This window comes from Manis javanica, chromosome 11 (genome assembly GCF_040802235.1).
Source record: "Manis javanica isolate MJ-LG chromosome 11, MJ_LKY, whole genome shotgun sequence".
NCBI classification, from domain to species: Eukaryota; Metazoa; Chordata; class Mammalia; order Pholidota; family Manidae; genus Manis; species Manis javanica.
Window position 1 is genome coordinate 70,532,644 of NC_133166.1, and position 26,973 is coordinate 70,559,616.

A 26,973-nucleotide genomic window follows, 5' to 3' on the forward strand; every position below is an offset into this window, starting at 1 on the left:
CAGTGCTGTAGGTCATCCCAAGGGCCACGCCACCAATGGCAGCACAGGGGATTAACTAAGAGGCTACTCCCTGTGTGTGATTGACCAGCACAGGCAGCACAGAAGGGCAAGGCGACCAGCAGGCAGGAGAGAACTTTTTTGTCCCAGCTGACACACGCACCACCTGCTAGCATTCACTTCCATTGCAATGAACAGGAAAAAGAACCTTGTTCAGTCCAAAATCACTCAAACACCAGAGAGAGGGCCTGGTGAGACCAAAAATCACCAATCTTCCTGAAAAACAATTCAAAATAAAAGTCATAAGTATACTGATGGAGCTACAGAGAAATATGCAAGAGCTAAGGGATGAATTCCAGAGAGAGATAACAGAAATGAAACAAACAATGGAAGGATTTAAGAGCAGACTGGATGAGGTGGAGGAGACTCTTAATGGAATAGAAATCAGAGAATAGGAATACAGAGAAGCTGAGGCAGAGAGAGATAAAAGGATCTCTAGGAATGAAAGAATATTAAGAGAACTGTGTGGCCAATCCAAATGGAACAAGATCCGCATTATAGGGGTACCAGAAGAAGAAGAAGAGATAAAAAGGGATAGAAAGTGTCTTTGAAGAAATAATTGCTGAAAACTTCCCCAATCTGGGGGAGGAAATAGTCTCTCAGACCACGGAAGCCCACAGAACTCCCAACACAAGGGACCCAAGGAGGACAACACTAAGACATATAATAATTAAAATGGCAAAGATCAAAGACAGGGACAGAGTATTAAAGGCAGCCAGAGAGAGAAAAAAGATCACCTACAAAGGAAAACCATTAGGCTATAATCAGACTTCTCAGCAAAAACCTTACAAGCCAGAAGAGAATGGCATGCTATATTCAATACAATGAAACAGAAGGGCCTCGAACCAAGAGTACTGTATCCAGCAAGATTATCATTTAAATTTGAAGGAGGGATTAAACAATCCCAGATAAGCAAAAGTTGAGGGAATTTACTTCCCACAAACCATCTCTACAGTGTATTTTAAATGGAATGCTCTAGATGGAAGTGATCCTAAGACAAAACAGATGTCACCAAAGAAAATAAAATCACAGCATAGAATGTAGACCAACCAAATACTAACTAAATGCAAAATAAAATCAGTTATCCACAAAATCAGTCAAGGAAAACACAAGAGTACAGAATAAAACACGTAACATATAAAGAGTGGAGGAGGAAGAAAAAGGGGGGAGAGAAATAAAGAATCATCAGACTGTGTTTATAATAGGATAGTAAGTCTGTTACCATAGATGTTTAGATAGTAATGAAGCTACCCTTGAACCTTTGGTAGCCACGAATCCAAGGCCTGCAATGGCAATAAGTACATATCTATACATAATCACCCTAAATGTAAATGGACTGAATGCACCAATCAAAAGACACAAAGTAGAGGGAGGAGCCAAGATGGCGGCATGAGTAGGGCAGCAGAAATCTCCTCCCAAAGCCATATACATTTTTTTTTAATTCAACAAATACCACTATTCCTAAAGGAGAGACCAGAAGATACAGTACAACAGCCAGGCTACATCTACATCTGCGAGAATTCAGCACCTCACAAAGGGGGTAAGATACAAGCCATGGCCTGGCAGGACCTGAGTGCCCTCCCTACCCCAGCACTCTGGTGGGAAGAAAGGAGTAGGATCAGGGAGGGGGAGGGAGCCCAGGACTGCTAAATAACCAGCCCTAGCCATCCGCACTGGGAACGCAGACACACAGTGCATGGTGTGCTGGATATTGGGGAAATGGAACAGGAAAATCTGCGAGCAGGTCCCCACAGCTGGCGCCCCTGGGACAAAAGAAACGTGAGTGCTTTTTGAAAGTCTTAAAGGGAAAGGGGCCTCACAGCTGGACAGAAGTGTCCTGGCACACTCAGCTCAGCAGCTGGGAATCTCAGGGAACTCCAGGTGCCCTAACCTTTTGGGAGGCAGTGCAGCTCTGAGGCCCCTCACGGTCATAAACATCCTCCCATCCATTCCCCCTCCAACGTGGCCCTGCCACAGCAGGGGAGCAGCCTGAGTGGCTGCACCCACAGCAAATGCCCAGAGCCTCCTCTGCAGCCACCTGGGCCAGACTTAGAGGCCCCATCAGCACACAGCTGCCCAGAAGAGGCCGCTAGGGGTCGCCATTCTCACAGAGGGGAAGGCAACCAGCAACTGGGAAGGGACTTTGTTCTCCCAGCTGACACATGCGCCAACTGCCCACAACTACCTCTATTGCCATGAAAAGGCAGAAGAATTTGATCCAGACAAGAATAACCCAGACAAACCCTGAGAAGGAGGCTGGGGAGATAGATTTAATCAATCTTCCTGAAAAATAATTCAAAATAAAGGCCATAACCATGCTGATGGAGCCACAGAGAAATATGTAAGAGCTAATGGAAAAGGATGGGAAGCAGAATACAGAAATAAAACAATCTCTGGAAGGACTTAAGAGCAGACTGGATGAGGTGCAAGAGGCCATTAATGGAATAGAAATCAGAAAGCAGGAACACAGAGAAGCTGAGGCAGAGAGAGATAAAAGGCTCTCCAGGAATGAAATAATATTAAGAGAACTGTGTGACCAACCCAAATGGAACAATATCCACATTATAGGGGTACCAGAAGAAGAAGAGAGAGAGAAAAGGATAGAAAGTGTCTTTGAAGAAATAATTGTGGAAAACGTCCCCAAACTGGGGGAGGAAATAGTCTCTCAGACCACGGAAGCCCACAGAACTCCCAACACAAGGGACCCAAGGAGGACAACACCAAGACATATAATAATTAAAATGGCAAAGATCAAGGACAAGGACAGAGTATTAAAGGCAGCCAGAGAGAGAAAAAAGGTCATCGACAAAGAAAAACCCATCAGGCTATTATCAGACTTCTCAACAGAAACCTTACAGACCAGAAAGAGAATGGCATGATATATTTAATGAAATGAAACAAAAGGGCCTTGAACCAAAAATACTGTATCCAGCATGATTATCATTTAAAAATGAAGGAGGGATTAAACAATTCCCAGACAAGCAAAAGTTGAGGGAATTTGTCTCCCATAAACCACCTCTACAGTGTGTTCTAGAAGGACTGTTCTAGATTGAAGCACTACTAAGGCTAAATAGATGTTACCAGACAAAAAAATCACAGCAAAGAAAGCAGACCAACCAAATACTAACTAAAGGCAAAAAATAAAATAAACTACCCACAAAAGCAATCAAAGGAAACACAAAAGAGCACACACACACACAAAAACACCTAACATACAAGGAATGGAGGAGGAGGAATAAGAAGGGAGAGAAATAAAGAATCATCACACTGTGTTTATAATAGATCAATAAGTGAGCTAAATTAGACAGTAAGATAGTAAAGAAGCTAACCTTAAACCTTTGGTAACCATAAATCTAAAGCCTGCAATGGCAATAAGTATGTATGTTTCAATAATCACCCTAAATGTAAATGGACTGAAGGCACCAATCAAATGACACAGAGTAATAGAATGGATAAAAAAGCAAGACCCAGCTATATGCTGCTTACAAGAGACACACATCAAACCCAAAGACATACACAGACTAAGTCAAGGGATGGAAAAAGATATTTCATGCAAACAACAACGAGATAAAAGCAGGTGTTGCAGTACTAGTATCAGACAAAATAGACTTCAAAACAAAGAAAGTAACGAGATAAAGAAGGACATTACATAATGATAAAGGACTCAGTCCAACAAGAGGATATAACCATTATAAATATATATGCACCCAATACAGGAACACCAGCATATGTGAAACAAATACTAACAGAACTAAAGGAGGAAATAGAATGCAATGCATTCATTGCAGGAGACATCAACACACCACTCACTCCAAAGGACAGATCCATGAGACAGAAAATAAGTAAGGACACACAGACACTGAACAACACACTAGAACAGATGGACCTAATAGACATCTATAGAACTCTACACCCAAAAGCAGCAGGATACACATTCTTCTCAAGTGCACATGGAATATTCTCCAGAATAGACCCCATACTAGGCCACAGAAAGAGCCTCAAGAAAGATTGAAATTCTACCAACCAACTTCTCGGACCGCAAAGGGATAAAACTAGAAATAAATTGTACAAAGAAAGCAAAAGGCTCACAAACACATGGAGGCTTAACAACATGCTCCTAAATAATCAATGGATCAACGACCAAATTAAAATAGAGGTCAAGCAATATATGGAGACAAATGACAACAACAACACAAAGCCCCAACTTCTCTGGGACACACCGAAATCAATTCTAATAGGAAAGTATATAGCAATTGAGGCCTATTTAAAGAAGGAAGAACAATCACTAATGAATAGTGTAAAGTCACAATTATTGAAATTTGTAAAAGAGGAACAAATGAGGCCCAATGTCAGCAGCAGGAGGGAAAAAATAAAGATCAGAGAAGAAATAAATAAAATTGAGAAGAATAAAACAATAGAAAAAATCAATGAAACCAAGAGCTGGTTCTTTGAGAAAATAAACAAAATAGATAAGCCCCTAGCCAGACTTATTAAGAGAAAAAGAAAATCAACACACATCAACAGAATCAGAAATGAGAAAAGAAAAATCATGATGGTACCCACAGAAATACACAGAATTATCAGAGAATACTATGAAAAGGCACATGCTAACAAGCTGGAAAACCTAGAAGAAATGGATAACTTCCTAGAAAAATACAAGCTTCCAAGACTAAGGAAGAAACAGAAAATCTAAACAGATCAATTACCAGCAATGAAACTGAAGCAGTAATAAAAAAAACTGCCCAAGAGCAAAACCCCCGGCCAGATGGATTTACCGCGTAATTTTATCAGACATACAGAGAAGACATAATACCCATTCTTCTTAAAGTTTTCCAAAAAATAGAAGAGGAGGGAATACTCCCAAACTCATTCTATGAAGTGAGCATCACCCTAATGTCAATACCAGGCAAAGATCCCACCAATAAAGAAAATTACAGACCAATATCCCTGATGAACATAGATATAAAAATACTCAATAAATATTAGCAAACCAAATTCAAAAATACATCAAGGGGATCATACACCAAGACTAACTGGGATTCATCCAAGGGATGCAAGATGGTACAACATTCAAAAATCCATTATCATCCACCACATAAACAAAAAGGACAAAAAGCACATGATCATCTCCATAGATGCTGAAAAAGCATTCAACAAAATTCAACATCCATTCATGATAAAAACTCTCAACAAAATGGGTATAGAGGGCAAGTACCTCAACATAAATAAGGCCATATGTGAAAAACCCACAGCCAATATCATACTTAACAGCGAGAAGCTGAAAGCTTTTCCTCTGAGATCGGGAACGAGACAGGGATGCCGACTCTTCCCACTGTTTTTCAACATAGTGCTGGAGGTCCTAGCCATGGCAATGAGACAAAACAAAGAAATAGAAGGCATCCAGATTGGTAAAAAAAAGAAGTCAAACTGTTACTATTTGCAGATGACATGATGTTGCACATAAAATACCCTAAAGACTCCAAAACAACTAGAACTAATATTGGAATTCAGTAAAGTTGCAAGATACAAAATTAATACACAGAAATCTGTGGCTTTCCTATACACTAACGATGAGCTACCAGGAAGAGAAATCAGGAAAACAATTCAATTCATAAATGCACCAAAAAGAATAAAATACCTAGGAAAAACCTAACCAAAGAAGTGAAAAACCTATACCCTGAAAACTACAAGTCACTCTTTAGAGAAATTAAAGAGGACACTAATAAATGGAAACTCATCCCATGCTCTTGGCTAGGAAGAATTAATATTGTCAAAATGGCCATCCTGCCCAAAAGCAATGTACAGATTCAATGCAATCCCTTTCAAATTACCAACAGCATTCTTCAGCAAACTGGAAAAATTGTTCAAAAATTCATATGGAACCACCAAAGACCCCGAATAGCCAAAACAATCCTGAGAAGGAAGAATAAAGTGGGGGGATCTCACTCCCCAACTTCAAGCTCTACTACAAAGCCACAATAATCAAGACAATTTGGTACTGGCACAAGAATAGACCCACAGACCGGTGGAACAGAATAGAGACTCCAGATATTAACCCAAACATATATAGTCAATTAATATACAATAAAGGAGCCATGGACATACAATGGGGAAATGACGGCCTCTTCAACGGCTGGTGTTGGCAAAACTGGACACCTACATGTAAGAGAATGAAACTGGATTATTGTCTAACCCCATACACTCAAAATGGATCAAAGACCTGAGTGTAAGTCATGAAACCATAAAACTCTTACAAAGACACATAGGGAAAAATCTCTTGGACATAAACATGAGCAACTTCTTCATGAACATGTCTCCCTGGGCAAGGGAAACAAATGCAAAAATGAACACGTTGAACTATATCAAAATAAAAAGCTTCTGTACAGCAGAGGACACCATCAGTAGAACAAAAAGACATCCTACAGTATGGGAGAATATATTTGTCAATGACATATCCGATAAGGGATTGACATCCAAAATATATAAAGAGCTCATGTTCCTCAACAAAGAAAAAGCAAGTAATTCAATTAAAAAATGGGCAGAGGACCTGAATAGGCACTTCTCGAAGGAAGAAATTCAGATGGCCATCAGGCACATGAAAAGATGCTCCACATCGCTAAGAGAAAAGCAAATTAAAACCACAATGAGATATCACTTCACAGCAGTTAGGATGGCTACCATCCAACAGACAAACAACAACAAATGTTGGTAAGGATGTGGAGAAAGGGGAACCCTCCTACACTGCTGGTGGGAATGTAAATTAGTTCAACCATTGTGGAAAGCAGTATGGAGGTTCCTCAAAAAACTCAAAATAGAAATACCATTTGACCCAGGAATTCCACTCCTAGGAATTTACTGTAAGAATGCAGGAGCCCAGTTTCAAAAAGACATATGCACCCCTATGTTTATCACAGCACTATTTACAATAGCCAAGAAATGGAACCACCTAAGTGTCCATCAGTAGACGAATGGATAAGGAAGATGTGGTACATATATACAATGGAATATTATTCAGCCATAAGAATAAAACAGATCCTACCACTTGCAACAACATGGATGGAGCTGGAGGGTGTTATGCTTAGTGAAATAAGCCAGGCAGAGAAAGACATGTACCAAATGATTTCACTCATCTGTGGAGTATAAGAACAAAGCAAAAACTGAAGGAACAAAACAGCAGCAGACGCACAGAACCCAAGAATGGACTAAACAGTTACCAAAGGGAAAGGGACTGGGGAGGATGGGTGGGAACGGATGGATAAGGTGAGAAAAGGGTAATTAGGATTGGCACACATAATGTAAGGGTAGGGGCATAGGGAGGCAGTATAACATAGAGAAGACAAGTAGTGATTCTATAGAATCTTACTATGCTGATGGACAGTGACTGTAATGCGGTATGTGGTGGGGACTTGATAATGGGGGGAGTCTAGTAATCATAATGTTGCTCATGTAATTGTACATTAATGATACCAAATTAAAATAAATAAATAAATAAAGATATGATAACTGTAGTTTTAGGCATTTCTAATTATGTCATAATATTAAATATCATTGAGTATGAAAGTACTTTATAATAGTATATATGTATTTCCTATGTTCTATATTAGAATATATAAACTTCAGTTTATCCAAAATTTCACCAGAATTTTCTTCTTGTAATACCATAAATATTTATGATAACAAATACTCATAATTTTAATTCACATGGTTATGAGATTCTCAGCAGCTTTTCAAATTATTAAACAAAGACTGAAGTCTTCTCCATGTTTTTTGTCAGCACTGCACCCTTAAAACACCTTCTATTTGGGCTCCTGTCTTTAGTGTTTCCCGGTCCTAATGCATCCTGCACACCGCTCACAGTCATCATCCTAAAATAGTGTTTCTTCAGATCTGTTTTTATTCAGGAGACTTCAGCAGTTTCCTATTTCTGTAACCCATTTCAGTTTCTTGCTTCTCCCCACAAACAACCCCTCTTCCACAAGCTGCCCCTCACCCTCTGTCCCCTTGGTATTGCTCAGCTGCCATAGGAAGGTGTCTAGCAGGCCTTGAGGCACAGTGTCGCTTTCCTCTCTCTCTGCCTCCTGTTCATCTACCTGAAACCTAGCCTGTCCTTCGAGGCCTCACTCAGATTCTGCTTCGTATGTCAGGCTCAGGGGCTGCTCTATGAACTACCATGTTCCAGTATCACGTCCCTTTCCCCATTCTCTTAATGCTTGTGCTGTATATTTAAGTTCTGATTACCTTTTTTATGATATTCCCTAATTGTTTCTTGTCTGGAGGTGATGTTTTCATGAAAAATTGTGCAAAGCAATGGTTCAGGCTCTGACCGCTCTGACCATGTAGGCTCTACTCCAAGACCTAGTGAAGTGATTGCTGGGGAGAAGCCTGTAAGTCTGTATTTTTAATAAGCTGCCCAGTGATGACCAGATTACTTGGCATCACTTAAACTATGCAGTAAATATTTGAATTGGACAGAGCTATTGATTTTGTGTCAACTATATTTTGTTTTGAATTGTTTAAAAAATTATGATCTGTATATAATGATACTTTTTTTCCATCTAGTGTATAGTTAGCCAGAATGCCCCATTCTCCCCAAATTCTGTTTTGGTGAGAAAAATTTTCAAATAAAATAATTCAGTCACATGTACCTATGAATAACATAATCTATTTTCCTTTATAAAAATTCACTTTTTTTTAATGGGGGAAAAGCATTCTATTATTTTTAAAAACTTTTTTTCTTATTGAAGCATAGTAGACACAATATGATATTAATTTCAGGTGTGCAACATAATGATTTGAGTTATCTATATTGCAAAATTTTCACTGCTAAGTGTGGTTACCACCTGTCACCATGCCAAGTTGTTACAAAATTATTGACTGTATTCCCTGTGCTGTACTTTTCATCTCCATGACTTATTTATTTTATAATTGGAAGTTTGTATCTCTTTATCCCCTTCACCTTTTTCATCCATCCCCCATCTCCCTCCCCTATGGCAAGTACCACTCTGTTCTCTGTATTTTTTAGTCTGTTTCTATTTTTTTTTTGAGAGGGCATCTCTCATATTTATTGATCAAATGGTTGTTAACAACAATAAAATTCTGTATAGGGGACTCAATGCAAAATCATTAATCAACCCCAAGCCTAATTCTCAACAGTCTCCAATCTTCTGAAGCATAACGAACAAGTTCTTACATGGTGAACAAGTTCTTACATAGTGAATAAGTTGTTACATGGTGAACAGTGCAAGGGCAGTCATATCACAGAAACTTTCGGTTTTGAACATGCATCATGAACTATAAACAATCAAGTCAGATACGATTATTCATTTGATTTTTATACTTGATTTATATGTGAATCCCACATTTCTCCCTTATTTTTTTTAAATAAAATGCTGAAGTGGTAGGTAGATGCAAGATAAAGGTAGAAAACATGATTTAGTGCTGTAAGAGGGCAAATGTAGATGATCAGGTCTGTGCCTATAGACTAAGTATTAATCCAAGCTAGACAAGGGCAACAAAACATCCACGGATGCAGAAGATTTCTCTCAAAACAGGGGGGGAGAGGTTCTAAGCCTCACCTCTGTTGATCCCCAATTTCTCACCTGATGGCTCCCCCACAACTGTGCCTGTCTTAGGTTGTTCCTCCCTTGAGGAATCTTACCTGTCTCTGGCTAATCAGCCATCTTCTGGGGCCATATGAGTCTGTTTCTATTTTGTTTGTTCATTTCTTTTATTTTTCAGATTCCACTTATAAGTGAAATCATATGTTACTTATCTTTCTCTGACTTATTTCCCTGAGCATAACACCCTCTCGGTCTGTCCATGCTGTCGTATAATGCAAGACTTCTTTCTTTTTTATGGCTGAGTAATATTCCATTGTGTATATGTACTACATCTTCTTTATCCATTCATCTACTGATGGGCACGGGTTGCTTCCATGTCTTGGCTATTATATTGTAAATACTGCTGCAATAAACATAGGGGTGAGTATGTCTTTTCCAATTAGTGTTTTTGTTTCCTTAGAGTAAATTCCCAAAAGTGAAATTACTGGATTGTATGGTATTTCTATTTTAGTTTTCTGAGAAACCTCAAAACTGTTTTCCATAGTGGCTTCACCGATTTACAATCCTACCAGCAAGAGTTCATTTTTCTCCACATCCTCATCAACACTTATTATTTCTTGTTGTTATTAGCCACTCTGACTGGTGTGAGGTGATATTGCATTCTGGTTTTGATAATCTCTGATGATTAATTTTATGGAGTGTCTTTTCATATGTTGGCCATGTGTATGTCTTTGGGAAAATGTCTATTTAGGTCCTCTGCCCATTTTTAATTGGATTATTTGTGGAGGGGGGGTTGTGTTGAGTTGTATAAGTTCTTTATATATTTTGTGTATTAACCCTTATCAGATGAATGCTTTACAATATCTTCTCCCATTCAGTAGGCTGCCTTTTCATTTTGTTGATAATTTCCTCCTCTGTGCAGCTTTTCAGTTCTTAATTATGCAACTAATTCATGGATACATTCTCATGAAGAATTCAAAAATACCAAGTAAAATTCTCTCTTGATTTCTTCCCCCTTGGTAACAGTGCTATCGATTTGCCATGTTCCCTTCTGAATTTTTTTAATCATTTACATATTTTGAAGTTAGCCTTTCTCATAAACACAATATGAATTGTTTATCTGTGTATGTGTGTGTGTGTTCATTCTGCACAGTGTTTCATAGTATGGATGTACCAGTACTCATGAAGCATCCTTCTCTTAAGCGATGGACATTCAGGTTGTGCTCTGATCATCGTTTATGTCTACTCTGGTGAACAGGTACCATTTCCCTTAAATAAGGCCCTCCTGCCCTGTCCTCCTGTCCATTGTTGGTTCACAGGCATTTCTCACAGCTTGCCCTCAGGCACTGCTTTTCAAGTTGTGGCCCAAAAGCATAGGATCAAGTAAGGAAATCTGCATCTAGATCTGGCTGTCCATTGATTTGCTCTGTGATCTTGGACCTTTTTCTCCTGTTACATGAAAACAAAGATTAGGTGGGCTGACTTTTAGGTTCCTTATAGCACCAACAGCCTCTATTCCAGTTAGGCTTGTGGGGTAATGCCATTCATTTTTATTACCTTCAGCTTGTGGCAGGTGCCCTTGGGATCCTGTACAATAAGTCATGAAGGACACTGCTAGTGAAGAAAGGGTGATGCACATTACCCTCATCACCCTCTGCATTGCTCCCTTGCTGATGCTCGAGTGCCATTCCCAGTGAGCTAACAGCAGTGTGAGTAATAGCAGCAGTAAGAACAGCTTTTCCCTTGTGGATGATTCTTGACAGCCTTCATAAACCTGTTGTCCTGCTCATTTTTAGGTATTGTTCGTGTCTCATGAAGCTACACACCTGGTCTCCCCATATGCTCATGGTTGGGGCCACTGTATTCTCACCATTCTGCTTGTCACATTCAATGTGTATGCTCACCAAACTCATATGTGCCAGCTGGACTTGTTTTTGTAATTATGTCATTTATTAAAATTAAAAAATAATTTATTTAAGGGGTTAGCATCCAAAATATATAAAGAACTCATACAACTAACACACAGAGAAGAAAATAACCCAGTTACAAAATGGGAAGATGACCAGAGCATTTTTCCAAAGAAGACATGCAGATGGCCAACTGGCATATGAAAAGATGCTCCACATTGCTCATCATCAGGGGAATGCAAATCAAAACCACAGTGAGATATCATCTCACACCAGTTAGAATGGCCACTATCCAAAAGACAAGAAATAACAAATGTTGGCAAGGATGTAGGGATATGGGAACCCTACTACATTGTTGGTAGGAATGTAAATTGGTGCAGCCACTGTGGAAAGCAGTATGGAGGTTCCTCAAAAAAACTAAAAATAGAAATAGAAATACCATAGAATCCAGTACTTTCCACTTCTAGGAATTTACCTGAAGAAAACAAAATCCCTGATTTGAAAAGATATCTGCACCCCTATGCTGCATCATTTACAATAGCCAAGATATTGAAGCAACCAAAGTGTCTATCAATAGATAAATGGATAAAGGAGAAATATCCATATACACAATGGAATATTATTTAGCCATTAAAAAAGAAAGCTATCCTACCATTTACAACAACATGGATGGACCTAGAGGATACAATGCTCAGTGAAATAAGCCAGGCAGAGAAAGACAAATACCATATGATTTCACTTACATGTGGAATCTAAAATCAAAGCAAAACAAAATGCACAAAACAGTAATAGATTCATAGATACTGAGAAATGACTGATGGTTACCATAGGGGAGGGGTTGGGGTGGCAGGATAAGGAGGGTGAGGTGGATAAAAGGCACAAAAATTCTCAGTCCTAATATAAGTTGGTCATGGAGATGATGGTATAGCATGGAGGATACAGCCAATGATATTGTAACATCTTCCTGTGTTGACAGATAGTAAGTGCACTTGAAGGGGTGAGGAGTTGATAATTTGGATAACTGTTGAATTGCTGTGTTGTATACTTAAGACCATTATGATGTATGTCAACTATACTGCAGTAAGAAAAAGAAAAAATTCATTTATATATAGGTTCTAAAAGAGAGTTGTTTTGTAAAGTGTATATATATATATATATATGTTGTAGGCTTTGGAAAGACCAGATAAGGGTAAATGGCAATGAAACAAATTGATATTGAATTAGGCATGAGAGAAACAATTGTAAAATATTTTGGAGAAAGTCATCAAAATTTAGATGTGCATTGTGGTCCATATACTCAGGATACTTGCAGGTACCCTAAGTCCTCCAAAATTGGAAATATAGACACTGCAGGATGGCCCAGCTTATGTAACAAAAGACTGGCAGCAGAGTGTACATTTATGTTTAAGTTACAGTTAGATATTTAAGGAATGTGGATGGCACTTTTTAAAGAATTTTTCACTTAAGGTCTCTAATTTAACAGTCAAACTAATGATCCCTGCAGCACTGACTACAAGGGCCTCTTATAGGATCTATAGCACAAACACTTACAAAATGTAGTAAAATGGTAAAGGAGCTTAGGATGGATGGATGGGAACACTTTGAAGTTAGAAAGTGTGTGTGTAACAGTGAAAGAGAAACAAGATAAAGCTGTGTTTACTGTGTTGATATTTATGTCCCCATATTCTTGCTGCCCTTTGACTACTGACTTAAAAGCTGCTGAGTCTAAGAAAAGTAATAAATGCTCATTAATTAATCCAACAAACATTGGTCTGACATCCACAATGGGCTACATTTTATTAGATTATGGGGCTCTAAACACAAATAAGGTATCGTCCCTCTTTAGCCTTTAATGTCTTTTTCTGGTTTTTAAAAATGAATTCTCTTTATACTTATTAAAAAGAATGCATTTCTTGATATTCTTTGGTATTGCTGACTATTTGGTCTCATACTCATTCTTAAAGCAGCGAGTTCTCTTACTGGAAACTCTGATTTTAAATTCCACATCTCCCAGGGGAAAGGATACTGCATTTCTTACATGACATATTAATACTCTATCCCTGTGTTTCTTTTTTCTCTTGGTTTTACAGACAGACGCACAGGATGTAGAACAGCAAATTACACTTCAAGAATCTTGAGTTCTCATTACAGCTCTGTTACTGAGACCCTAAATGACCAAAGGAGCCCATCTCTGAATGTGGGCTTGGTAGAGTTAGAATGACATATTCTCTAATCTTCCTTCCAGTGCTTCACCTTGCAGTCTCTGAGGTTGTTCCACTATCTTTGATTTTAATATTTTTAATGGGCCTAAGGTCCCAAATGAGGGCATGTATATGAAGCATGAAATTTACAACATGTGCATCTTCATATGAACAGATTACAAAGTGATTCTAGAATATAAGCTCCATGAAGTCTAGTATCCTGTCTGTCTCATTCACAGCTACAGGAGTTAGACAAATGTTTTTTAAGAATGAATACATATATCTTAGTAAGAAATATAAATGGAGAGTGAAAATAAGAAACTAGACCTCAAATTTTAAAGTAGGCTTTTAACTGTTGGGGAACACTAGTTTGAGAAGCATGAGAAGGCAGATTTTTGCATTTCTTTTTGCTGTTTCCTCAAAGTATGGGACAGCTGGGAGGAAGATTTTAGGTTAGGAGAAAGTACACAGCTAGGAAATTCATTCATTTATTTATAAAATATTCAAGCATCCTCTCTGTATTGTATAGTGGTTATCAAATTTTTTGGTCTCATGACCCCTTTAAACTTTCCAAAGTTATTACAGATCCCAGAGAGCTTTTGTTTATATGGGTTATATCTGATATGTACCCTATCAGAACTGAAACTGATAAATTCTAAATATTAATTTGTTAACTCATTAGAAAATAATAATAAGCACTTTGTGTTAAAATAAATCACATTTTTTATGAACAGTAACTGTATTTCTGTTTAGTGAGACGTGTTGCATTGTTTGGCATTTTTGTGAATCTCTGATGTGGCTTCACAGAGGCAGCAGGCTCTTGTCTGCCTCTGCAGTCTATTGCATTATGCAGTTTGTCTGAAAAATATGAAATTATGAGGAGACAGGTAGTTGGGACAGACAGGGCCTCATAGGCACCATGAAGGGTCTCAGGATCTCCTAGTGGCCTTCAGACCACACTCTGAGAACTGCTGTACTTGGGATAGTGAGATGTGAGCAGTAGATTTTGTTTCCTCACCAGTATTTATTAAGTGCTTACCATGTGCTAGGAAATATGAAAAATTTATCTGGTAGGAATAAAGAGTCCTGAGTTCGAGACTGAGTTGGAGTTTGGAGTTTCTTGAGGTGTTCCCACTGTGTCCAGGGCAGCTTGAAGGTGAGCTGACTGCAGTGTGGGCTGGCCAGGTTAGAGTGGATCGTGCAGGTGGTACCAGGTGCTGAAAGGTGGGGAGCAGCTCCTCCATCTTGTGGAGGGCGCGGAACAGTTGGAGATGGAATTGATGTCCTATTTTTAAAAGGTGTTGTGCGATCCTGGATGAGTAAGGAAGCAGCTGACATCGGAGACAGGGATGTGGCTTCTGCTTGTAAGAGCGATAACTGAGTTGATAGCTCCAGGCTTGGAGAACGTTGCCCTGTATGCCTCGCATACCACACCCCCCCTCCCCCGCCACGCTGCTACGCTGCTGTATACCTTGAGTCCCCATATGCCTTCATCCCTGTACGCCTCGGGACCCCATATTCCTCGGGACCACATATACCTCAGGACCCCGTATGCCTTGCGTCCCCGTATGCCTCGGGACCCCGTGTGCCTCGGGTCCCCATACGCCTCAGGTCCCGTAGGAGCAGTGATAGAGTCCGGAAGTGCTACCTCCTGACCAGCCATGCAGCACTCACCTGCCTGGTGTCCAAGATGCTTAAAATCTCCCAAACACATGGTCTCCTTTAACCCTTCCAAAAATCTTCCATAAGGAGAGATAACAAGTACAAGGTTAGGTATATATGAAAAGCTTTGCTTATGTTACACTGCCTTGTTTTTAACTGTTTTTCCTTTGCTTTTTTTCAGACCTTCCAGATCTTTCAAGTTACCAAAAAGGTAATCTGGATCACCTTATTAAATACTAGTTACTTGCATGCTTTCCCCATCTAGTATTTTCTCCATGTCTTGCTGCTGTTTGCACAATCCTCATTCACACTTTATGAAGGAAAAAGAAATTTCCCCTGAGTTGGCTCCTGGAGCAATCCTGTATATCCAGAAGTGGTTTTGAGCTCAAAGTAGTTTTTAAACCTTAAATTCTGTTTGTATTTAATCATTCATATTTGCCTAATTATTTTTCATTCCCTCCTGTAATGGACTGGTTCTCGGTGTCTTATTGAGGAGAGAGACACCATCCTGCCACCTGCCATGACTGGATTCATGGCACTATTTCAGATGAGTTGTCTGTGTTTCTTCCTACAACTTTTGTTACCATACTAAGACAAAGGTGTTATTTTATGTGGAAATTTAAATATTTTATCTTTTCAATAGAAGAGCAATACTTTAAGTTATGTTTCTGAAATAAAAGCATTGCCTCATCATTGATGTCCTTATACATTGTGATTCCAGGTATAATATTGCTGCAACTTAGGAAATACTAATGATCTTTGAAATTCAGTTGCTGAAGGAGCTCAGACGCTGTTGAGGCTGCATCAGGGGAGTTCTCCTCTCTTTGGAGTAAAACCACTACATTGAATGAGTAAATTCCATTTAGAAGACTATTTGTTTTTTTAAATTAGGGTAAAATATACATAGCATAAAATTTATCATTTTAGCCATTTTCAAGGATGTAGTTCTGTGCCATGAAGCACATTCACATCATTACGCAGCCTCCTGCAGCATCTATCTCCAGAACTCTTACATCTTGCAAAACTGAAAGTCTGTACCGTAACTACTTCCCATCTCCCTACTCTGCAGCCCTTGGCACCCACCCCCCTCCACTTCCTGTCTCTATGAATCTGACTTCTTTAGGGGCCTCACAGGAGTGGAATGATGGAGTGTTTGTCCTTCTGTGGCCAGTATCACTCAGCCTAATGTCCTCAAGGCCCACCCATGTGATAGCAGGTGTCAGAATTTCCTTCCTTTTACACCCTGAATGATAGTCCATCAATGGATATACTACATTTTGTTTATCCATTTAAAAAGTTATGAAAAAAAAATATGGGGAAAGATAAAGGGAAGAGATTATACAAATAAATATGGCATATTAAGAAAATTAGCTTCCATTTTTCTAGAAATAACGGAGCCCCATCAAATGACTAAAACTTTTGCATTTTGGTAAGATTCATACATATTTTTTTCTGTTATGAAATTATTTTATTTTTAAAAGTAGTTTTTTTTTCAGTATATATACATATACATACAACTTCTTCAAAAAAGCATCTCCTGATTCCCATTGCTTACCCTCACTGGAAGTAATCTCTTTGTTGAATTCACAAAACACTTTATCTGTATCTCTCTAATGACACATATCTTTCTGTCTAGTTTTGTGGTTATTTGTAAAGCTGTCTGACTTCCTATATTAGGCCCTAAGTTCCTGAGGGCTGGATCCATATCTGCCATTTCTTTATTCCTGGAATGCCCATGTACTTACTATATAATGCTAATTGCTGAATGAATTCGTTACTTCACAAGAATGAGTTTGGGATTCTGTTTTACTTTGTGAAATTTCTCAAGCTTCAACCCTTTCTTCCACTAAACTGATAGCTGATGCCACCAGAAAAATTACGATTAATAACATTTTGAAATGCTTCCCCTTAAAGAAGAAGGGGAATAAGGAAGAGCCACTAAGGAAAATGGAGAAGAAGAGATGAGGAGAAAGACATTTTTAGGAAGGGGTAACTGAGGTGTTAACTACTGCCCAGGTCAAGGCAGGTGAAACCCAAGGTGAGCTGGTTGATGGACAGTTTCAGGAGTCAGGAGAGCGAAGGTGGGCAGGGAGGGTTGACGCTGGGGCATTTGGTCAGGACAAGGGGGCCTCAGGTACTGGTAGTCACAGCCTCTGAGTCTGCCCTCTGCTCAGAAGGGAAGGGGAGAGAAATGGGAATGCTTCCAGAAAGACAGCCATGGGCAAGGGGGAGAAGTCCGTGTAAGCTGAGAGAGGAGAGTACTGCACAGGGCTTTATTGTAACACAAACAAGCCCCATGTAATTGCACTTGAGTGTAAGTTAGCCCTGTAAGACACTTAGGTTATTTGTTTTAACAGTTATTTCTGATCTTTTTCCAGAGTAAACCCAGTAATAAGGTGGCTGAGAATCTATGAATATATTTGAGGGACTTCCCATTGGAACTCCAGCATGGCAGTAACCACCTGGGCCAGATGCCAGGCAACTGACCCACCCACTCGGACCCATAGTTCACCCACAAGCACGTTTCATTTGCTCTGCTCCCTTGCAGGAGGGCGAGACAGCCTACTGCGAGGATGCTGTGAACTCTCAGACAGCCGCGCTGGATGGCGCCGCTGGCCCTAACACGGGTGCTGGTGCAGGGGTAGGACCCCTGCTTGCTCACTGGGAACGGCTGTCTGCTTTACCCCAGGTGTTGCAGAGGCAGACTGCACCTACAGTTACGCTGTGTGTTATCTAAAGATTCCCAAATTGAAACAGGAGGGTGAAAGACAAGTACTATATGATGCAGGAGAGCAATTACAGTGAAAGGAGTTGCCCTGTGACAGGGCTTTAATGCACATGTGGCTCACTTTCCCAAGAAAATACTGTGTTAGTACTTTATTCCTTAGCTTAGTCAGATACGCACCTTGAACCTAGACTCACCAGCAGCAGACTCGATGAAAACGCATGGCTTTGTAATTTCCTGAACTCCAATTTTCCTTTCTTAGGTTTTCATCTTAATATCACAACTATTGTCTGTGTTTCACATTGTACATGAAGTGCTTGTTTCCATGCAGTACCCATTGCTGTGCTCATCTTAATGCAGACAGCAGGAAGAGCAGAAGTACCCTCTGCAGTGTCATGGGACACGGGAAACACTTGTCCATGTGAAATCTGCCCTGAATAGATGAAGCTTTACCCGATGGCACCTTATGCCCTCAAAATGGTGACTCCATTTCTTAAGTGTGAACGGTGTCACTCAGAGAGGTTAGCATGTGGACCATCTGCTGTGTGAGGAAGTAGAATTGTAATATGATAAGGTTAAATGGGCTAAGCCCACCGATGCTATAAAGTTTCCGTATGTAGGCAGTGCACATACATGGTGTACAGAAGTGTTGTAAAATCAAAACCAAATGTTTTCAAAGGGAAGAAAAGCAATTACTGAGCCAGATATTTAAGGTTGCTGTGCATGTATGTGCAGATTTTTCAAGAACACAAAACAAAAAGTCATTATATGAGTAGATTAAACCACAGTATGAAAAGTTAGTAATTTGGGGTCCACTGCCCTCTACCGATAACATGTTTCTAGGTAAAAATGCGCAATTTCTGGTTCATCTGAAAGAAAATGGATGCATTTAAAATAAAGTATAATGAGCAATTGTAGAAGCCTGGGGCCATTTTCAAGGGCTGACTTTTTAAATGTCTAAAATGTAAAAGACTCTTTTTAGGTCTGAAGCAACGAACAGAAAGTTTCAAATGTGCTACTGACAAAGGACTTTTTGTTTCAAAACTAGTTACTTTCATCTTAGTTTGCATTTGGTGGAGGAGGGAATAAAGTATAGAAAATACAAGCATTGGGTGTGTTCTAGAAATGCAAAGGCTTCCGACCACTTGGTGCTTATGTTTGAACAACTACAACCAGCATGTTGTGATTTATGTGTTTTCATTCCATTCAGAATTATTCTTTCAAAAGGTTATTCCATTTTATCTAGCATACTTTTTCCTTAATGATTTTTTAAATCCAGAATTTGCCATCTAGTGAATAATATTTACATCTGAAGGTCTACAGATCTAGGTGGTTCTGTAAAGAGAAATTAACTATTAGTATGGCTTAGCAATTTAATTTCAAAATGTGAGTCTTGGGAAGCATACATTTGTGGCAAGTTAATTTACTTCTGGTGTCCTATTTCTCTTGTGTTTGAAGCAAAAGATGATGTCACAGTGGGTAAGAAGCCAGACTCCAGACCCAGACTACCTAGGTTCCTGCCTTTTTTACTTCTTTTTTTTTAGGTTTAATTGATGTACATTTTATTAGTTTCATGATTTGATATTTGTATACATTGTGAAATGATCACCACAGTAAGTCTAGAGAACATCCATCAACACACAATTACAGAATCTTTTTCCTTGTGATGAGAACTTTTAAGACTTGCTTAATTAGCAACTTTCAAATAAGCAATACAATATCATTAGCTATAGTCACCGTGCTGTACATTGCATCCTAGGACTTATGTATCTTGTAGCTGGCCTAGCTCTGTGACTTTGAACAAGTTGTTTAACCTGTGTGTGCCTCAGTTGTATCTCATAAAGTTGTGGTGAGAATTGAGTATGTGTGAAGCACGAGAGCAAACTGATACTCTTAGTCAATGCAAGCTACTATTCTTTATTTTCTTAAGAGTAACTCCTAACAACAATGAAGAATGCTTGTGCTGGTGTGCCTTAAAGTGTGATTATATTTTAATTTCCTCATTAAAACTTAATTTGAAGTAAGTATCCCCACAAAGCCAAACCTGTAAAGCAGAGAGATCAGCAATCTATTCTTAGACACATATAGTATCTTTTTCCAGAATGACATCTAGAGCTTTATTTAAACTGCCAGCATGATTTTGAAGAAGTCGTCTCAAATATATGAGAATCACATGAACCAGAAACAGCCACCACAGCAGCCAAGTGAGCCAGTGTCACTGAGAGTGAGAGCACTTGACCACAAGTTAAATGTCTTTTTTTTCTCTAATAAAAAATTCAAGAAACCTGAAGTTGGCAGAACACATTTTTTATTTTAGAAAAGTTCAGTCTCATCAGCCTGTGCTGAGCTCTGAGTTGGTGTGCAGACCTTCAGTGTGTGTGGGTGGTGAGGCACGTCCCCAGCATTGGGAGTGACACGGAAACCAGCTTCTGCCTAGAGCTGGCAAGTGAGGCGATGAAGGCTGGGCAGATTTGGTTCCAGAGGAGTCTCTGAGGCTGCCATGGAGGACAGCAGGGCAGCGGAGGCCCGGTCTGATCAATAGCTGTTGAACACCTTTTGAAAGGTGCTGTTCTCCATGCTGATACTGCACAAAATAAATAAAAAACCAAAAGCTGCCTCTGTCCCCAGGGAACTCACAGTGTAATGTTCATCACAGTTTTAGCTGGGGGAGGGAGTTAAAGGTTCATGGCATGCTTTTGGTTTGCTTTGGTTATTTTTAAGATTTGCACTACATGAACCTGTTCCTGGAATGAGTTGTTTTTCAACAACTGATAGAGCAGAAGTATGGAGAAGGCAGGTAACTGGAGAGGCAAAAGTTCTGGAAGAAACTGCAAGGAGGATGGATCCTCTGTTAAAATGTATTTCTTTCTAGGTAGGAAGTGTTGAGCTTAGATCTTCTCTTTCCCAGGCACAGATGTAGACATAAAATGTCATCTGTCAGAAATGGACCTTATTCTGACTTGCAACAGCCTGTGGCTTATGACCACTGCTAGTTCATCACAAAAATGAAGGCATTGATCATTGTACAAAGGTACTGTAATTACATATAAATATTTACCACCTCATTAGATCTTTTATTGATAAATACCTGTACTAGGTCTGAAATACGAAGATTTAACAAGTTGCTGTCTTATGTGGCAAAAATCTCTCCTTTGCTAACTCTCCCTGTCTGACTTCCCCACTAGCTACGCAGCCCTGATAGCCGACTGGCCCGTGGTGGTCTTGGGCTTGTGCACTGTGCTCATTGTGGTCTGCGCCCTGGTGGCAGTGTTAGTGCCAGAGCTTCCGGACTTCTCTGACCCATTGCTGGTAAGGAGAATGAGCTGTTGAGTCTGTTGACTGATTTTCTTTACCCCAAGGTCATCTTAAAAAATTAACTACTTTAATATATGTCACATTGTTATTTAGTATCCCATTTCTTTTAAAACCTTCTCAAGTACACAGCTTGCTTTCCTAAAAATAAAGACATGTCTTAATTGTATTCTCAGGTGTTAAAAAGTCAAGAAACTTGCTCACCATCAAAATTTTTGTTTCTTGGCCCCTAATTTTAAGCTAAAAAGCAGTAAATTAGAGAATGTGCATATTTTAAAAATATTTTCATGAAGTCTTTAAGACTAAGTGTCTCTTCTTTCCCCCCAAAGAAGTTAAAGGAATTTCAGTATTACTAAAATAGTCTGTTTTTAGGTAAATATTCCCCTAGAGTGGAATAACCAGGAAAATATGAGCCAGGACAATAATATGCTTATTGTGAAATACTATAACATGAATAACACAATTTAATTTGACCGGAATTTTTTATAACTAAAAATAAGTATTTACTAAATGCTCAGATAGGAATTTGAAAGAGAAGGTTCAGGTAAGTTTTTTTCCTCTTTTCTGAGCTGTGTAACATACCAAAGAAACAAACTGTTTTGTCACAGTAAATGGTGATCATTATCATGTCAAGTCCTCTTGTTTTAATGCAGTTCAGCTCTGGAGTAGCTGTAAGGAACATCTGTATTCTCTATTGAAAGCTATACATCACCTTGACACTGTTTCCCAAGCTGTTGTAATTCTACTTAGCCTGAAATGAAGCCCACTAATGGGAATTTAATATTTTGCCTTAGGGTTTTGAACCAAGAGGGACTGCAATAGGCCAGAGACTGGTCACATGGAATAACATGGTGAAAAACACAGGATACAAAGCAACATTGGCAAATTATCCCTTTAAATATGCAGATGAGCAAGCCAAAAGGTAATTGTTTACTAACTTTCAGATAAATCATTGCTTAATGAATTCCACTTTTAAACATTGACTGAGCAAAAAGATTAAATATATGGTTCAAAACCTTTGCCACTGAATTGGTTTAAGTTGCCATCATCTTTTAAGATTTTGTGTATTAGGATGAAAAAGTGAGAAAATTAATGTTGGTTGCTTATATTAATCCTCTCAACTTGATATCAAGCATGAAACATGTCGTGACTTTGAGGATTACTATACTGTGATGCTGATCAGTCTTGGAATAGCTATTACTTTTTTGAAGATCAAATATGTTGTTCCGTTTCAGCCATCGAGATGATCAATGGTTGGATGATCATTATGAAAGAGAGAAAAGAGAAGTTGACTGGAACTTCCACAAAGACAGCTTTTTCTGCGACGTCCCAAGTGAGTGGTCATATATGAGTGGACCCCCTCGAATCCAAGCCTGGAATTATAATCTAAGCAGGAATATGCAGCTAGTCAGCTTCACTGTTGCTGTCATATTTAAAGAGATTGTAGGTTAATTAATGTGTAATTTTACTTCTCTACATCAGTCAGCCACTAATCGGAATTTCTGTACCGATAATAAAAGCTAATAAAATAGATGATTGAGTTATATTCAGTTTTAAGGAAGATATAAATCTAATAAAGTCCTTGACTTTGCCCAGAGTTTCAAGTCATTTTTTAAACTCCCTGTACTACTTAAAAAATATTCTACATCAAGGAACAAGTACATATTTTGGATTGAACCCTGAAATAATCTACTGTATTACCAAAAATAAGTATTTTTAATTTTGACACATTCATAAGGCACATATTAATAGCCTTCTTCATGCCTGACTTGTCATTAAGGCTAGAGATAGATGAACCAAATGCGGTCCAGAGGTCCTAAGCATGAATGGCCCAGGACCACATGAATCAGTGACGCTAGGGAGTGGAAGGCATGGAAGACTGAAGAACACCTACCCTGGGAACAAAATTAGCTGCTACATGGCTTTAGCAGGGTGTGGCCTGGAAGAAATGATGCCCAGATAATGTAAGAACTTCCCTGAGATCAGAAATCCAGGATGTAATGTGGAATCACCAGGTCTCTGAATGTTGGCAGCAGATGCACTGCACAAAGTCTGCTCCAGCCACATCGGCCTAGTGCCCATCTGCTAGGGAAGGGGCGTGGGCTGTAGGAAGCCCACAGGGTGTAGTAAGCCATGGTCAGCCCTCCTGATGAGGAGTGAAGATGAGGAGGAGTGACAGTGTCTGATCTACTGAGTACTAACTCTCAAGCTCTTTCTTCAGCTTTTTTTGTTGTTCATTGAAGTCCCTCTGGAATGTGTATTTTCCTGTCTTCTTAGGTCACTAGAAGACCTGATTGGATCTTGATGTTTCTAGATCTTGCCAAGCATCAGGGTCTTTATTTTGAACACTGTTTCACTATATAGCAATTGAGAAATAGTAGGACATTAGGAAGAATCTTACACTGATCTCAGGAAGCATGGGGAACCTCTTTCTGTCACTCCACTTTTAGAAAAGTTGAACTCCGGTGAGTTGCATGTTCTGGCTAGTTTATTTCTCTCAAAGTATTACTACCCATTGCTTAGTTAACATCTGTTAGTTAATAAATTAACCAGAAAGAACTTCAGCAAATTCATAAAATAGTGTCTTGCTTGTATTTCAGTAGTCAGCCCTAAATATTTGTCTGATAGGTCCCACACTGAGTACAGCTACGACTGGCTATAAGAGAATGGAATGTTTCAAGAATCAACTGACATAAAACAATAGCCATCTGATGAAGATGAGTTTTACTAAAGAAAAGTACATGAATAAAGTTCATGTAATAAAGCTTTATTCATGCATTTGCAAGCTGGTACTCTTAGCACAATTAGGCTTTTTAATTTTTTTTTTGCAAACCAATCTACATGGCTTTGCTTGGTTCATATTGTTTCTTTTAATGACTGAGGAAACAGGAATGGTGCTTCCTGAGCACCTAATTCTCATTCTCTCATTTAACTCTCATGACTCTTTGAGAAGGGTGTTGCTGTCTCCATTTTACAGACGTGGAACCAAGGCTCAGAGAAGTTGTCAGTTGCCTAAGATCACCCCACTAGGAAGTGACAGGACCTGGTCACACCAGTTCTAACTCTGCAGACCGAGCTCTTTCCAGTGTGTCATACTACGGCCCTTATTCAGAAATACATTTTGTATTAGTATGGTTTTCAAAATATTTTTTCTGGACTCTGGTGTACCAGAGAGATCATGTGCCAGACTGACTGTGATGCTGCCCAGCATTCCACACTCAGCTGACTGTTTTTAGTGCTTTTAAATCGATCACCTGCCTCTTCCCTCTTGAATTAACTGACAAAGTGAACATGCTCATAATCTAGCCGTGATAGCCCCAGGGCAGCATCCTTTGATTGCAAATGCAGTTATGGGGATGCACTGTGAAATGAAGGGGCAGCATTCAGTTAATTTCCCACTGTGAGTCCTTATGGATTGTTCTCCCTAAGTATAGTCTGCTCAGAAAGGTCTGTCACCAAACTCCTATGGTTTTTAAGATACAGTGAGTAGACAGAAGCTCAGAGCTGAGACAATATTGCAACCTGCCTTTTTTTTTTTTTTACATGTTTTCTCCTGAGATTTATCAAAGGGAAGGAATCGTCCTTGTGGTTTTCCAATTTGAATTATTTCTGAATGCTGAGTCTTATGAAATATAAATAATGTATAAACCTTTTTCTTTTCTTTTTTCATATTACCAGGTGACCGATATTCCAGGATAGTGTTCACTTCAGCTGGAGGGGAGACATTATGGAATTTGCCTGCCATTAAATCAATGTGCAATGTAGATAATTTAAGGGTAGGTAAAGTAAAACTGAACTGTGTTTTGCATAAAGGTTATATTTTTGAAGCTCCTTTCGCTCTGACACCCTGGTGTCTGATCAGATGAAGGCCTTGCGAGGCTTCCCCCGAGGCAGGAGCAGCAGACCAGCTCTGCATTCTTGTAGGTCCCAGATCCAAGTGTCTCTGTTTTCTGACCTTTAAAACATACTATCTTCCTTAATAAAGAACTCTTTTTCTCTCCTGCTCATGTTCTCTGTCCATGATAGTCTTTTGTATTGTTTCACAGCATTTTTTCTTTCAGGATAATACTTGAGACTCTTTCTTTTCTTATGTTGTATCTTCTCTCCTAATCTAGTTTCACTGTTCACTACATCTCCCCCTGAGGCATTGTCAGCATCTTAATTATGGAGTGAAATGCCTGCCTCTCTGGCAGTCAGTGGGTCATTTGGGCTGGTGACCTCAAAGGAAATTTAGGGCACAGGCTGGGGAAGGGGACATCAAAGGGCACAAACAAGTGTCCGTGTAACCAGCCGATTGTCTGCACCGGGTCTCCCAGAGGCATGAAGACAAGACCTCCTCAGCATGCAGAGCTGTGATGATGTCAGCACCAGGAATGTGAGGTCAGCAGCTAGGCCGAGGAGCTGTCGGTTTCTTGTGTTCAGAGGCGCTTTATCCCAGTGGGAACCACTGTCCAATGCCACTGAGGTACCCATGCAAGGCAGTAACCAGGCACAAGGGGCTCGGTGCCATCTCAGCGTGACTCTAAAACGTAAATGACTGGCTAGTTGGAGTCTGCTCTCTGCCCTGCTAAAGTTGGCCCAGCAAGTCAGTGCAGTCACCGGGAATCAATGAGTTCCTTCAACTGGGTGGTTTGGTGGAACAGGTAGAAGGGACTCTCCGAAGGCACCCAGCCCCGCCAGTCTCGCCATGCTGATGTATGCAGCTGGCAAGAACTAAGTGGCTCACCCAGGTCACCTAGTTGATGGATCCCAGATTTCCTGATTTTATTCTTCATTCTGAGAGGCTGTTTATACATTTTGAAAATAGCTTCCCATTCACTGAGCTTCCAGGATGTTCTGCGAGCTCCATCTTTCTTCTGTCCACTCCAAATAGACCAAAGTCACAAACTGTCTACAAACTGTCCAGGGCTTCTAACAGTGGTTGGTTTTTGTCTGCCCTATTTTCTTCTCTTAAACAGCTCTCAGCTCATTATTTGGAGCCATGAACATACTTCTCCTTGTCCTGTGTTAAGCCCATCTCGGATAGAAATTTACCAATGAGCAAATGTGTACAGAGCTTGCTGCGGGCAAGCCCCATGCCTGGTATTTTAGATCCACACAGCCGACCTGGGGCCTTGCAATTTGTAACACCTTTAATAGGGAGAAGGTACTTTAGAGAAGGTAACCAGTCTGGCTACTTTGTACTCACACTTTTGATGAGAACAGGTGGTTAGCTTGTGTGCCTTTCCATAGTCATTTTCCTGCCTTTGCAGGTGATTTTTAGACCTTCCCTCCCCCGAAGACTTGGAAGCAATTAACTAATAGCTGGTGTTGATATTTGTCAGGAAGTGTTGTAAATACTCTCATGGATTATTTCATTTAGTCCTCATGGCAGCATTATGAATTAAAATATTATTTTGCCAATTTTATAGGTGAGGAAAGTGTACACTGGTTAAGTGACAGATGCAGGATTTGAACCCGGCCAAGTCTAACTCCAGAGCCTGCGTCTTTACCTACTGTACTTTATGCTTCCACAGCGAAGAAGATAAATAACCCATTTCGTTTCATCT

At 39.6% G+C, this 26,973-nt stretch overlaps 1 protein-coding gene across 9 annotated transcripts in view; it reads left to right on the forward strand.

The window, feature by feature from the left end:
- DISP1 (dispatched RND transporter family member 1) overlaps nt 1-26,973 on the forward strand; it is a 261,301-nt gene that overhangs the window by 221,819 nt on the left and 12,509 nt on the right. For all 9 annotated transcript variants that reach the window (XR_012122728.1, XR_012122729.1, XR_012122730.1 and 6 more), the window contains 5 exons: nt 15,569-15,598; nt 21,298-21,421; nt 22,219-22,346; nt 22,660-22,757; nt 25,103-25,200. Coding sequence is in view for 1 of the 9 variants with exons in the window: in XM_037008900.2 (XP_036864795.2) it covers nt 15,569-15,598; nt 21,298-21,421; nt 22,219-22,346; nt 22,660-22,757; nt 25,103-25,200 (478 nt within the window). In the remaining 8 variants the exon portion in view is untranslated. The remainder of the gene's footprint in view (nt 1-15,568; nt 15,599-21,297; nt 21,422-22,218; nt 22,347-22,659; nt 22,758-25,102; nt 25,201-26,973) is intronic.